The sequence below is a fragment of the Bos javanicus genome, chromosome 8 (assembly GCF_032452875.1).
Source record: "Bos javanicus breed banteng chromosome 8, ARS-OSU_banteng_1.0, whole genome shotgun sequence".
NCBI lineage: Eukaryota > Metazoa > Chordata > Mammalia > Artiodactyla > Bovidae > Bos > Bos javanicus.
This window is the reverse complement of record NC_083875.1, coordinates 94744191-94759918: the sequence shown is the minus strand read 5'-3', so window position 1 is coordinate 94759918 and position 15728 is coordinate 94744191. Positions and strand designations below refer to the sequence as shown.

The 15728-nt window shown below is 37.1% G+C and overlaps 1 protein-coding gene across 1 annotated transcript; it reads left to right on the top strand.

The window, feature by feature from the left end:
• The first annotated feature begins 6997 nt into the window (after positions 1–6997).
• Positions 6998–8343, top strand: LOC133253449 (olfactory receptor 13C4-like). Its single transcript, XM_061427062.1, is given in 2 exon segments — positions 6998–7059; positions 7061–8343. Coding segments are annotated over 2 exon segments (1056 nt in total). The 3' UTR covers positions 8055–8343.
• The last annotated feature ends 7385 nt before the right edge of the window (positions 8344–15728 follow it).

Sequence of the window (15728 nt, the reverse complement as noted above, 5' to 3'; positions counted from 1 at the left end):
GATCAGTTTTTATTCCAATCCCAAAGAAAGGCAATGCCAAAGAATGTTCAAACTACAGCACAATTGCACTCATCTCACACGCTAGTAAAGTAACGCTCAAAATTCTCCAAGCTAGGCTTCAGCAATACATGAACCGTGAACTTCCAGATGTTCAAGGTGCTTTTAGAAAAGGCAGAGGAACCAGAGATCAAATTGCCAACATTCGCTGGATCATGGAAAAAGCAAGAGAGTTCCAGAAAAACATCTATTTCTGCTTTATTGACTATGCCAAAGCCTTTGACTGTGTGGATCACAATAAACTGTGGAAAATTCTGAAAGAGATGGGAATACCAGACCACCTGACCTGCCTCTTGAGAAACCTATAGGAAGCAACAGTTAGAACTGGACATGGAACAACAGACTGGTTCCAAATAGGAAAAGGAGTACATCAAGGCTGTATATTGTCACCCTGCTTATTTAACTTCTATGCAGAGTACATCATGAGAAATACTGGGCTGGAAGAAGCACAAGTTGAAATCAAGATTGCCAGGACAAATATCAATAACCTCAGATATGCAGATGACACCACCCTTATGGCAGAAAGTGAAGAGGAACTAAAAAGCCTCTTGATGAAGGTGAAAGAGGAGAGTGAAAAATTTGGCTGAAAGCTCAACATTCAGAAAACTAAGATCATGGCATCTGGTCCCATCACTTCATGGCAAATAGATGGGGAAACAGTGTCAGACTTTATTTTTTGGGGCTCCAAAATCATTGCAGATGGTGACTGCAGCCATGAAATTAAAAGATGCTTACTCCTTGGAAGGAAAGATATGACCAACCTAGATAACATATTGAAAAACAGAGACATTACTTTGCCAACAAAGCTCCGTCTAGTCAAGGCTATGATTTTTCCAGTGGTCATGTATGGATGTGAGAGTTGGACTGTGAAGAAGGCTGAGCGCCGAAGAATTGATGCTTTTGAACTGTGGTGTTGGAGACGACTCTTGAGAGTCCCTTGGACTGCACGGAGATCCAACCAGTCCATTCTGAAGGAGATCAGTCCTGGGTGTTCTTTGGAAGGAATGAAGCTGAAGCTGAAACTCCAGTACTTTGGCCACCTCATGCGAAGAGTTGACTCATTGGAAAAGACTCTGATGCTGGGAGGGATTGGGGGCAGGAGGAGAAGGGGATGACAGAGGATGAGATGGCTGGATGGCATCACTAACTTGATGGACGTGAGTGAACTCTGGGAGTTGGTGATGGACAGGGAGGCCTCGCGTGCTGCAATTCATGGGATCGCAAAAAGTCAGACACGACTGAGCGACTGAACTGACTGAATGACTGTCTAGGGGACTCTTTCAACTAACCCCATTATGTAAAAAATCCAAACAAGTTATGGTAACTAATAATAAAACCACTTTTCTAAATTATGATATATATTACATCAAAATAAAAAGTAGTAATTTATGAATGGAGTTCAAATGAAAAAATGCCAATATAGTTCACTTATACAATATTGAGTCAGATATCTTCTTAAAGAGCTACTGCTACTTCAGATATGACAGGTATGCATTTCTATGTTTATATATGATGTGGTTCATTTATTTACTAAAAGTATTTTGAGCTTCTGTGACATTTCATATTCTAGTCTAGGTCTTCAAGATATTGTAGGGTAATAAACAAGTTCTTACCATGAAAGAGAACATTATGTGTTGGTGGACACAAATAGTAAATAAATGAACAAATTAAAGGTAAGTTTATTATTATTATATATACATGTATAAAAATATGTTATTCAAAATCCATACATTTAACTAAATTAGTGACATGTAACTCATTTTTTCACAAATAAAATTTATAAGAAGCAAAACATACAAAACAAACAAAAAAGAGTTTCTGTGGTTGAAGTTACACTGGTCTGAAAGGAAGGAAGAAGCAGTGTCCCTTTAGTATCTTATTTACTCTTGCTCCTTCAATTTGGTTTTTATAGAATTCCAAGGGGCATAGTTTGAAAACTACCAATGGAATAAATAACAATTAATGTTAATAATCTGCATTTTAAATAATTTTCATACAACAATTATAAAATAGTAATTAATATATTGATTACTTTATGCCAGATACACATGTAATTTCTGTATTCATAGCAATCCAAGGGAGTGAGGACTATTATCATATAACATATGTGTTATCCTTCCTTAAAAATTTGGTAAATGTCACCAGTAATCATGATATCAGTAAAGAAAATCAAAAGCAACTATTTCAATATATGCAGGGAGTAAATTTGGTAAAGATCATTAATAATAATTATTATATAAAATATTTGAAGTTCATAAAGAGCAGGTAATTTCCTAATCTTGAAAGGAAACTGTATTCCAAAAGTCTATAGGAAAGTACTGCTGCTGCTGCTAAGTCACTTCAGTCATGTCCAACTCTGTGACCCCATAGACGGCAGCCCACCAGGCTCCCCCATCCCTGGGATTCTCCAGGCAAGAACACTGGAGTGGGTTAGGAAAGTCCTATTCACTAGTAATTAATCCAAACAGCTTCTATATTCTCATTAAGATTGGTATTAATGTAAGGATGCCTACTCTCACAGCTAATATTTGATATTAGCTTGGTAGTCCTGGTCAAAATCTTAAGACCAGAAAAAGACAGAATTAAAAAAAAAAAGAGATTTAAAAAATTTTAAGACCTCATTTTAAAAATTAGTAAGAAGTTTGGATATAAGATAAATGGAAAAATAGTTCTCTTTACATTAGCAATAAATAATTAGCATATGTAATAGAAATAAATATAATAAAAGTAACAAATTATAAAACATCTGAGTTTTATCTTAACTGAGCATGTACAGGACCTTTATAGAAACCATTTAAATTTAAAATAAACAGCATAACAAAATATGAGTAATTCAAAAAGTAAAATACGTTAATAGATAGATGGGATAAAAACATAAGGCTGCCATTTTCCCCCAAATTAGTCTATACATTCAATTAAATGCATTCAAAATATTAAATGAATTATTTTGATGAATATTATTACCTGTTCTAAAATTTATAGGATGGAATAATTTTATACAACTTTCACATAGTTTTATAAAAGAAAAGTAAGGGGAAAATCCATATTTGAAGCACACAACAAAGCCACAGTAATTTAAATATTCTGATAATGTTTCAGGGTCATTTAAATAGTCCAATAAAAAAGAAAAGAGATCTCAGATATAGACACATGTTTATATTTGGCATATCATAAAGCTGTTACCCTAAAGCAATGGGGATAGCTTAGTGGCCATGTTAGGAAAATGTTTTCATATATGAAAAAAACTTTGATCCTTGGATTATCATTTATGTAATTGCAGACCAGATATATTAACAATTTGCCTGTAAAAATATTATTTAATGAAACAATATAGAAAATCTTGGACACTTAGAAGAAAAAAATTAAAACATAAAATAAAGTTAAAAAAAAAAAAAAGAAACAGAAGTTTCAAGCTAAAAAAACAAAACAAAACATGAAGTCTTAAACTAATAGAAAATTGATCAAAGGATACGAATCAGTGACTCACTGAAGGGTTTTCCTAAATGGCTGACATTGAGAGATTCTAACATTAAGAAAATCTGAACAGTGCTCAGTAATGCTCCAAATCAGAAAAATTTTCATTAAAATAGTCATAAAATATTTATTTTCTTGGAAAGGAAATATCAAATGTTGGCAAACATGTGGGGAGGTAGAATCCTGATGGGAGTGTACATTATATGGGCTTCCCTAGTGGCTAAGATGGTAAAGAATCTGCCTGCAATGCAGGAGACCCGGGTTTGATCCGTGGGTCAGGAAGATGCCCTGGAGAAGGAAATGTCAAGTCACTCCAATATTCTTGCCTGGAAAATGAACAGAGGAGCCTGGCAGGCTACAGTCCATGCGGTCACCAGTGTCAGACAAGACTGAAGGGACTTAGCATACATGCAGGTACATTGATATACTGGAAAACTCTCTGGCTATATTAAAACTGGGCAGGACCCAATGATCCAGTCCTGAGAAGATGTCTCAGATAAGCTCTTGACCAGGTCTATAATGGGATAAGCGTGAGGATGTTCATCCTTGTATTGTTTGTGGCAAAAGCAGTTTGACAGCAACTTTGACATCCATCATCAGAGGAATGGTTCTGTTAATATCATGTGAGTATTCATTATGGAACAGTTATTAATAACACAAATGAGGAGCAAATAAACTAGACGCCCATGCTGCTGCTGCTGCTAAGTCACTTCAGTCGTGTTCAACTCTGTGCAACCCCAGAGACGGCAGCCCACCAGGCTGCCCCATCCCTGGGATTCTCCAGGCGAGAACACTGGAGTGGGTTGCCATTTCCTTCTCCAATGCATGACAGTGAAAAGTGAAAGTGAAGTTGCTCAGTCGTGTTCAATGCCTAGCGACCCCATGGACCGCAGCCTACCAGGCTCCTCCATCCATAGGATTTTCCAGGCAAGAGTACTGGAGTGGGGTGCCATTGCCTTCTCCGAGACGTCCATATAGAAATATAAATAGATCGCTGAAATCGTTGAAAAACTAAGCAGTGTTGTGATTTCTAGCACAATGAAGTTTATATACAAATTTAAATACATATTTTACAAGAGCATGTGCATATTTTGGGACAAATCAAAACCATAGTTTTGAGTTGGGAAGGAAATATTAGTAGAATCAATTATTATAGGAGAAGATAGGTGACTTTTTAAGGATTGAGGAAATTAATGTGCAGAGGAGTAGAAATTAAAATACAGAGGAGCATGATTAACTTATAGTTAAATAGACAAAAGTTTAAAAAGAAATGGACAAAGAAAAGCACATATAAAATCATAGAGCAATATAAGGTGTATGCTGATGAAAAAGCTCTGATCTATTATACAATGTAGCTTAATAGACTTTCTGAGTCACTCTAATTCAACAATGTGCTATCTGAATAAATTCATGACCCAAACTATCCATTCTGGACTTTTAAAATTTCTTTCTGGCCTTGAATATATGAAATCACTTTTATCCTATAACTTTATTTATTTTATTCCTTATGTTTATTTCTTTTAGTTTCAAAATAGGTTGGTATTGATATCCTGGATGCAATGAACTTATCTAAAAAAATGAAAGTAAGTAAAAAAAAAGTGGCAATGCAATTAATTCACAGAAAATGTCTATTTTATTTCATTCCTAATATCTAGATCATTTTCAAGTCTATCATTTTGGTTGTTCCAATTAGGAACTTAATTTAGATTAACTTTGCTTTGTAAATAAATTTTAAACTAAAAAGCTCTCACATTTCATAAAGTTAGTTTGGTGAACATTTGCCCCTATTTCAAAAAGTTACACAGGTGGGAGAATGTTATTTCATTTTTGAGCTTTAGTTCAGCCACATTATAGTCTTGACATCGTTCTTAATTGTGTCTGTGGGACAATGTCCCTAATGCACCAGAAGTTTCTCCATTCAACAGATCTCTCATTCCAACTTTAAATTGCTTTGGGAATGGGGAATAATTACAACTATTGCATGACAAATATTTAGTCTTTCAGATCTGTGGAATCTGACATTGTTTGTTGAACTTGACCTTAGTTCAGAATGCTGACATAAATACTAAGAAGAAATTAACATGTTCTTCTAGGAGGTAGAAATAACTTATCAGTGTAAGGGTAAGTCTTGAATAAAATGAAAATATACCCTTTCATTCCGTAATTAAAATTCTCATTAAATATTGACTTAAAATATGAACAGCATGAGGCAGTGCAGCCTCTAATTAATTATTAGGACCAAATACAGCTGTGATTTATTATTTGGCACACTTTGGGAGTGTAGTAGAAATGCAGAATCACAGGCCCTGCATCAATCAGCCTTGGCAAAAGAAAATCTACATTTTAACAAAATATCCAGGAAGTTTATATACATATGAAGAATTTAGCAAAGACTGAAATAACTGATTCTTCATTAATCCACCAAGGCCCAGAATTCTGGGTAGTACTTGGTGGGAAAACTTGATATAATAACTTTTGGTGTTGTAGTCCACAGAATTCTAGACTTCACAGGTAAATATCTGTGCTTCAAGCTCCACTGTTTACTTATAGGCTGGATTACTTTGGCTGCATTCTGTCTTTCACATTTGAAAGAAAATACAGATAATGAGAAGATTGATTTTTTTAATAAAGTGCTACACACATATATACAGTTAGATATTTAAGCATTATTACTGTTTTCTCAGGTTCACTTAAATACATAAATTATCAAGAATAATTCTGATGTCATTGAATGAAGCAAATGGAGAGACTGTTTTTCTTCAGAGATCTCCATTGTATTCTTGCAGAACTAGTTTACACACTAGTCTTGTAATGGGAAGTAATAAAATAGTAAGAGCAGACTGAGACTACGAGATCAACAACAAACTTGATGTTTGAATAAATGTTAAATTGCTGTGTATGTGATTCAGTTTACTACAATCAAATGTCTGCCCTATAGAAATACACAATTTAGCAGACTGAATAGAGAACTAAGGTGTCAGGCAGACAAACAAATCTGCATAAAATCACACTTGCTTTAAGATTTTCAACATTTCTGTAAAATACTGGATCAAAATTCCAGTCTTTGTGGTCTTTCGCCTTCCCCACCACTCTCTCACTGAAACTGATTTCATGAAGTCAGATTTATCATCTGAAATATTCTAGGGCTTTCATAAAACTCAATTTACAGTGTCTTCAACAGTGGGGAAGGTCGCTTCTGAATTTGCTTCTGATCCTAGGTAGATACTGGAGTGGGTTGCCATGCCTTCCTCCAGGGGATCTTCAAAACCCAAGGATCGAACCCATGTTTCCTGCATTGCAGGTGGATTCTTTACCAGCTGAGATACCAAAGAAGCCACTTCAAACATTAGACACAGGGCACTGAAATTCTCAATTTCTCAATATCACTGTGTTTTTGGCAAAGACATTCTTGAAGATAACTGAATGACAGAGTTTTGAAGAAAACACACTATTTCACCCTAGAATAATGTCTATTCAAGAAATTTGTTATATTTGTTACTTGGCAGTGAAAATATTTTATATTGGTACTTTTCTGACATCCTGAAAGCTGGAACATGGATAGAATAAATAAGACATTTGTGAATGAATTCATTCTTCTGGGACTCTCTGGTTACCCAAAACTTGAGATTATTTTCTTTGCTGTAATTCTAGTTATGTATCTAGTGATTCTAATTGGCAACAGTGTTCTGATCATAGCAAGCATATTTGATTCCCGTCTTCACACCCCCATGTACTTCTTTCTGGGAAACCTCTCTTTTCTGGATATCTGCTATACATCCTCCTCTGTTCCCTCAACTTTGGTGAGCTTAATCTCAAAAAAAAGGAACATTTCCTTCTCTGGATGTGCAATGCAGATGTTCTTAGGATTTGCAATGGGGTCAACAGAGTGTTTCCTCCTTGGCATGATGGCTTTTGACCGCTATGTGGCCATCTGTAACCCTCTGAGATACCCTGTCATCATGAGCAAGGTGGTGTATATCCTGATGGCTTCTGTTTCATGGCTCTCTGGTGGAATCAACTCAATTGTGCAAACATCTCTTGCTATGCAATTGCCTTTCTGTGAGAATAATATTATCAATCATTTCTTATGTGAAATACTGGCTGTTCTCAAGTTAGCTTGTGCTGATATATCCCTCAATGTTGTTACTTTAGCAGTGTCAAATATGGCTTTCTTGGTTCTACCCCTTCTGGGCATTTTTTTCTCCTATATGCTTATCCTCTATACCATCTTGAGAATGAACTCAGCCACAGGGAGACGCAAGGCCTTTTCTACCTGCTCAGCACATCTGACTGTGGTGATCATATTTTATGGTACCATTTTCTTCATGTATGCCAAACCCAAGTCTCAAGACCTCCTTGGACAAGACAATTTGCAAGCTAGAGAAGGGCTTTTTTCCGTGTTTTATGGGGTGGTGACCCCAATGCTAAATCCTATAATCTATAGCTTGAGAAACAAGGATGTAAAAGCTGCTGTGAAATATTTACTGAGTCAGAAATCTGTTAACCAATTAAGATCAAAGTGAAATGTGGTTTTAGTGTATCAAGACAAGACATGGCATTAGTAGGTGATCATTGATGACATTCTTTGGGGAAACCAAAGTTATGCCTAGAGATTTTCATTCTTTGTCTTCACTAGCTCAGCTTAGCTACAATCCCTGGGTTCAGTAGTCTGCTATAAACTCAGATTTCAATAGGTTCTGATCCACATTTCAGAAAGACAGTTAATTACTTTAGAACCTTATCCCTGGTGATATCTGAAATGAATTTTTTTTTTTTTTTGGGTGTACTGTGTAGATGTTGTTGTTCAGTCACTAGGTCATGTCTGACTGTAACCCCATGGACTGCAGCACACCAGGCTTCCTGCTGTCCTTCACTATCTCCCGGAGTTTGCTCGGAGTTTGCTCAAACTCACGTCCACTGAATCGGTGATACCATCCAATCGTCTCATCCTCTGTTGCCCCCTTCTCCTGCCCTCAATGTCTCCCAGCACCAGGGTGTTTTCCAATGAGTCAGCTCTTCACATCAGTTTGCCAAAGTATTGGCGATACAGTGGAAAATATCACACACACTCTTTGAAAATAGCGAGTAAGGAATACAAATTCTGCTCCATCACCAATCACTTAATGTTGGGAAAGTTATTCATTTTTTTCTAAAATGCTGCTCCCTTATTTGAATGAAAGGGAGTAATTAAACATTGCTCTCAGTTTTATTATAAAGATTCAGTAAGTTGTACAAAGCACCCAGCATAGTGTCAGTTCATACTAATTTCCTTTGTAGAGGACATTGAACTTGACTTTTTCTTTGACTTAGAATTTAAGAATTGAAGTAGAGACTCCAAATTTAAGATGAATGGCACCAACTTGCACTTAAAAAAATTTTTTTAAGCTATCAGTTGTTAGAGGCAGACATCTTCCCTTTGTCTTCCTATTAGTACCAACCACCACTCTTCTTATCTACATTATATAATGTGAACTTCAAGAAAAGAGAAGATAGAATCAAAGAAGACTTTTATAACATGAGAAGTGCTCAGTGAATGGTGAGAGGTGTTTCACTACTGTTCCTATGAAAGAATGGGAAGACTGTTCTTACCCAAGCCAAGTAAGGTGATTCTGCAAAACCTGTTGAGATTTTGGCTGCCTGCAAAGAACTGACATCTGGCTTGATGAATGGAGGATTGCTGAGCCTTTTCTCTCTAGGCTGTAGTCTAGGAGGGCAGCTACACTACCAGAGGGCTGTAGGATGGGTATCTTAGGGCTGAAAATAACCAGAAACTTTTTAGTTTGCCTGAAATACTTTTTTCAGCTGTGAAAGACTGAAATTTGTGACTGGGAAGAGAAATTAATTTCATTTTATATCCCAGTGAGTTGAAATTTCTCAATAAACCTATTACAGGTTTTGAGTTGGTTGTTCTTTCCTTTTTTTTTACTTTCTGTAGATTCTTTTGCCATAGCTGAGCACAGCATGTCATTGGTCCACACCATCAGTCTTTTGTGACAGTTGGTTTCAGGCTTATGATACTACCTAAATTTTTTCTTTCTTATTGGGATCAGAACCATAGTATGGCCCCAGACCTCCTAACTGAGAGCTATACTCCATGCCAATCTATGTCCTTAGGTAAATCCATATTTTTGATGTGTGTGATCTGGTCACTGAAATCCTGCTGCCTGTCTTCTGTCCCCTCTGAGTTGGAGGGTTGTCACTCTAGCAAACCTCTAACTGTGGATTCTTCTCCTCTGGCTTGTATCACAATGGGTGCTGCTTTTGGTTCTATTTAGACAGGTATGTAGCAAGCTTTGTAGGTGAAGTGTAATCACTGGGATGAGCCCTATATTTCAGTCTGTTGCAAGTTTGATTCTTTGCAAACTTTGACCTATGCTACCAAGGTTTTCACACATGTCTGTATGTACATGGTCCTGCTTCTGTTGTCTCAGGCAATTCCTTAGCATCTTATTTTTTCCCCCACAAAGCAAAGGGTGCTAGCATCTCAAATGCAAAAAATTGATTAAAATTATTCTTTCCATTGCCATATCAAAAGTTGGTGCTATGTTGCTTCAATTTTGACAAGTTTGGCTCATGTTGATGAATGCCTGAAAAATTAACAGTTTTAAAACTAATCTGCCCTCCCAAGAAATTGAGAAGTCTCAGAAAGATTGTATGTTTATTATCTTGTGATATCTCTGGAAGAAGGCATGGCACCTCACTCCTGTATTCTTTCCTGGAGAATCCTGGCAAGGATTCTGGCAGGCTACAGTCCACAGGGTCGCAGAGTCGGACATGATTGAAGTGACTTAACATACACGCATACCTTTTGTGATAAAATAATAGATATTTTATAAATTTTTTAAAAATGGAAGACAATAGGGAAAATATTGTTAGCAATGTTGATACCTCCTACAGGTGACCACCATTAACATTTTTATTATTTGTGTTATTAACTTGGAGGCATAAAATTAATCGTTTTAAGGTTGATTTATTTTGATGCACCATATGCACTTGAAATTGCTATTTTGAAAAAAAAAATAATGTGTATCCAACTCATTAGGTTTCATAGAATAAAATCTAGACAAACGACTATAGCAGGCGATATGATTTTTTAGTTTCTCTTTTTAAATTATATGCCCTCCCCCCCGCCAAATCATATTACCTGCTGTCAATGTCACTGTAAATGTTTCCTCAAATGTTTGCAGCTCTGGCTTGTGTGTGCATGTGTGTGTATACATAGATTATAAACTTTGAATTTTGAAAATCTTCAAATAATAAAAATAAAGCTATATAATGGAACTTCATGCACTAATCACTCAGTTTAAAGAACTGTTAGTTAATTGTTACATTGATATCTAAACCCACTCAGTTCCTTTCTCCAGGTTTTTAAGTAAATATTGGATACATATGTGAGTGTAAATAATTTTGTATTTTGAAATACTTCAGACTTATAGAAAAGTTTCAAAAATCACAGAGAGAATTTTCTTTGAGCTTTCACTGAGAATCTGCAGATATTACATCTTACCACATTTGCCTTATCATTTCTTCATATATTTATATATGTATATGTACCTGGTGGGCTGCCGTCTATGGGGTCGCACAGAGTCGGACACTACTGAAGCGACTTAGCAGCAGCAGCATATATGTAAGAGTATAAATACATATACAGAGAACTGTTTGAGAGTGAGGTACATATAATATGACTCTTAACCCCTAAATATTTCATTCAGTTTTTACCATAAACTGAATATAACTGTTGACATGAAGAAAAAATACTTTTTAATTTAGCAGTCAGCTAAACACTGACCCTGAGCCTTGGCTTACCACCTATGTTTGTGTGGTCTATGAGCTAGGAATGATTTTTAAATTGTTGAAAAATTTTAAAAAATATATAATTCTTTATCAGTTCAGTTCAATTCAGTTCAGTCACTCAGTCGTGTCCAACTCTTTGTGACCCCATGAATCACAGCACGCCAGGCCTCCCTGTCCATCACCAACTCCCGGAGTTCACTCAAACTCACGTTCAATGAGTCGGTGATGCCATCCAGCCATCTCATCCTCTGTCGTCCCCTTCTCCTCCTGCCCCCAATCCCTCCCAGCATCAGAGCTTTTTCCAATGAGTCAACACTTTGCATGAGGTGGCCAAAGCACTGGAGTTTCAGCTTTAGCATCATTCCTTCTAAAGAACACCCAGGACTGATCTCCTTCAGAATGGACTGGTTGGATCTCCTTGCAGTCCAAGGGACTCTCAAGAGTCTTCTCCAACACCACAGTTCAAAAGCATCAATTCTTCGGCGCTCAGCTTTCTTCACAGTCCTACTCTCACATCCATATATGACCACAGGAAAAACCATAGCCTTGACTAGGCGGACCTTTGCTGGCAAAGTAATGTCTCTGCTTTTGAATATGCTATCTAGGTTGGTCATAACTTTCCTTCCAAGGAGTAAGCGTCTTTTAATTCCATGGCTGCAGTCACCATCTGCAGTGATTTTGGAGCCCAGAAAAATAAAGTCTGACACTGTTTCCACAGTTTCCCCATCTATTTGCCATGAAGTGATGGGACCAGACCCCATAATCTTTGTTTTCTGAATGTTGAGATTTAAGCCATCTTTTTCCCTCTCCTCTTTCACTTTCATCAAGAGGCTTTTTAGTTCCTCTTCACTTTCTGCCATAAGGGTGGTGTCATCTGCATATCTGAGGTTATTGATATTTCTCCTGGCAATCTTGATTCCAGCTTGTGCTTCTTCAAGCCCAGCATTTCTCATGATGTACTCTGCATAGAAGTTAAATAATATACTTAACTTATACAGTTAAATATACAATTTATATGTGACAATATACAGCCTTGATGTACTTTTCCTATTTGGAACCAGTATGTTGTTTAATGTCCAGTTCTAACTGTTGCTTCCTGACCTGCATAATTCTTCATGGCCCCTGACAATTATATGAATTTCAAATTTTTATTTGGTGATTATTGTAGACTCATAGAAAATTGTAAAAATAGTATGTAGAGTATCATGTATAGTTCACTTCACTTCCCCTAATTGTGATACCTTATTACAATAAGATATTAATGTTAGTATTATAATATCACAACCACAAAATTGATATTAGTTCAATACTCTTAGCTACACTGCAAAACATATTAAGTTTTTACCATTTTCCCACATATTCGTATGTGTCTGTGTGTAGTTCTATACACTTTTATCTTATATGTAGATTCTTGTAACCACCACCATAATTGAAATATATACCTTTTATCTAACTATCAGGAAACTCCCTGTTGCTACTCAGTGATGGTTAATTTTGTGTGTCAGTTTTGAGTTATGCTATACTCTTATTTGGTCAAGCATTAGTTTAGATGTTGCTGTGAGGTAGTTTTTAGATGTGATTGACAGTTAAAACAGTAGACTTTGAGTAGAACAGATTTAGATGCGTTTTCAATCCCTGGGTTGGAAGATACCCGAGAGTAGGAAATGGCGACTTAATCTAGTATTCTTGCCTGTCAAGTTACATGAACAGAGGAACCTGGTGGGCAGCAGTCTACAGGGTCACAAAGAATTAGACATAACTGAGTGACTGAGCATATGCACACGGAGAACAGATTATTCTTTGTAATGGGGGTAGACTTCATCCAGTCAGTTAGCCTTAAGAGAAAAGACTGAGGTCCTCAGAAATGGAAAGAATTCTACCTCCAGACTGTCTTCAAATATCAGATTGCAACACTGACTCTTGCTGGAATTTCCAGCCTGCTAGCCTTCCTTGCAGATTTTAGACTTACACATCCCAACAATCACATAAGCCAATTCCTTAAACTCTGTTTCTCCCTCTCCATACCTGCTCTCTCTCAATTTCACTGACTTTCTCTCTAACTTTATCTGATCTCCTTCAGAATGGACTGTTTGGATCTCCTTGCAGTCCAAGGGACTCGCAAGAGTCCTCTCCAAAACCACAGTTCAAAAGCATCAATTCTTCGGCATTCAGCTTTCTTCACAGTTCAACTCTCACATCCATACATGACCACAGGAAAAACCATAGCCTTGACTAGACGGACCTTTGTTGGCAAAGTAATGTCTCTGCTTTTCAATATGCTATCTAGGTTGGTCATAACTTTCCTTCCAAGGAGTAAGTGTCTTTTAATTTCATGGCTGCAGTCGCCATCTGCAGTGATTTTGAGCCTCCCAAAAATAAATCTGACACTGTTTCCTCATCTATTTCACATGAAGTGATGGGACCAGATGCCATGATCTTCGTTTTCTGAATGTTGAGCTTTAAGCCATCTTTTTCACTCTCCTCTTTCACCTTCATCAAGAGGCACTTTAGTTCCTCTTCACTTTCTGCTATAAGGGTGGTGTCATCTGCATATCTGAGGTTATTGACATTTCTCCCGGCAATCTTGATTCCAGTTTGTGCTTCTTCCAGCCCAGAGTTTCTCATGATGTACTCTGCATATAAGTTAAATAAGCAGGGTAACAATATACAGCCTTGACGAACTCATTTTCCTATTTGGAACCAGTTTGTTGTTCCATGTCCAGTTCTAACTGTTGCTTCCTGACCTGCATATAGATTTCTCAAGAGGCAGGTCAGGTGGTCTGGTATTCCCATCTCTTTGAGAATTTCCCACAGTTTATTGTGATCCACACAGTCAAAGGCTTTGGCATAGTCAATAAAGCAGAAATAGATTTTTTTCTGGAACTCTCTTGTTTTTTCCATGATCCAGCAGATGTTAGCAATTTGGTCTCTGGTGCCTCTGCCTTTTCTAAAACCAACTTGAACAACTGGAAGTTCACGGTTCATGTATGGCTGAAGCCTGGCTTGGAGAATTTTGAGCATTACTTTACTAGCATGTGAGATGAGTGCAATTGTGTGGTAGATGGAGCATTCTTTGGCATTGCCTTTCTTTGGGATTGGAATAAAAACTGACCTTTTCCAGTCCTGTGGCCACTGCTGAGTTTTCCAAATTTGCTGGCATATTGAGTGCAGCACTTTCACAGCATCTTCTTTCAGGATTTGAAATAGCTCAACCTGAATTCCATCACCTCCACTAGCTTTGTTCATAGTGATGCTTTCTAAGGCCCACTTGACTTCACATTCCAGGATGTCTGGCTCTAGGTGAGTGATCACACCATCATGATTATCTGGTCATGAAGATCTTTTTTGTACAGTTCTTCTGTGTATTCTTGCCACCTCTTCTTAATATCTTCTGCTTCTGTTAGGTCCATACCATTTCTGTCCTTTATCTAGCCCATCTTTGCATGAAATGTTCCCTTGGCATCTCTAATTTTCTTGAAGAGAGCTCTAGTCTTTCCCATTCTGTTGTTTTCCTCTATTTCTTTGCATTGATGGTGAGGAAAGCTTTCTTATCTCTTCTTGCTATTCTTTGGAACTCTGCATTCCGATGCTTATATCTTTCTTTTTCTCCTTTGCTTTTCACTTCTATTCTTTTCACAGCTATTTGTAAGGCCTCCCCAGACAGCCATTTTGCTTTTTTGCATTTCTTTTCCATGGGGATGAGCTTGGTCCCTGTCTCCTGTACAGTGTCACGAACCTCAGTCCGTAGTTCATCAGGCAATCTATCAGATCTAGTCCCTTAAATCTATTTCTCATTTCCACTGCATAATCATAAGGGATTTGATTTAGGTCATACCTGAATGGTCTAGTGGTTTTTCCCTACTTTCTGCAATTTCAGTCTGAATTTGGCAATAAGGAGTTCATGATTTGAGCCACAGTCAGCTCCTGGTCTTGTTTTTGTTGACTGTATAGAGCTTCTCCATCTTTGGCTGCAAAGAAAATAATCAATCTGATTTCGGTGTTGACCATCTGGTGATGGCCATGTGTAGAGTCTTCTCTTTTGTTGTTGGAAGAGGGTGTTTGCTATGACCAGTGCATTTTCTTAGCAAAACTCTATTAGTCTTTGCCCTGCTTCATTCCGTATTCCAAGGCCAAATTTGCCTGTGACTCCAGGTGTTTCTTGACTTCTTACTTTTGCATTCCAGTCCCCTATAATGAAAAGGACAATTTTTGGGGGTGTTAGTTCTAAAAGGTCTTGTAGGTTTTCATAGAAACATTCAACTTCAGCTTCTTCAGGGTTACTGATAAAGGATTAATATCCAATATATATAGATGAATCATACAGCTCAACCTCAAAAAAGAAAACAACCTGATTTAAAAATAAGTGGAAGAACTGAGTAGATATTCTTCAAGAGAGGAAATGC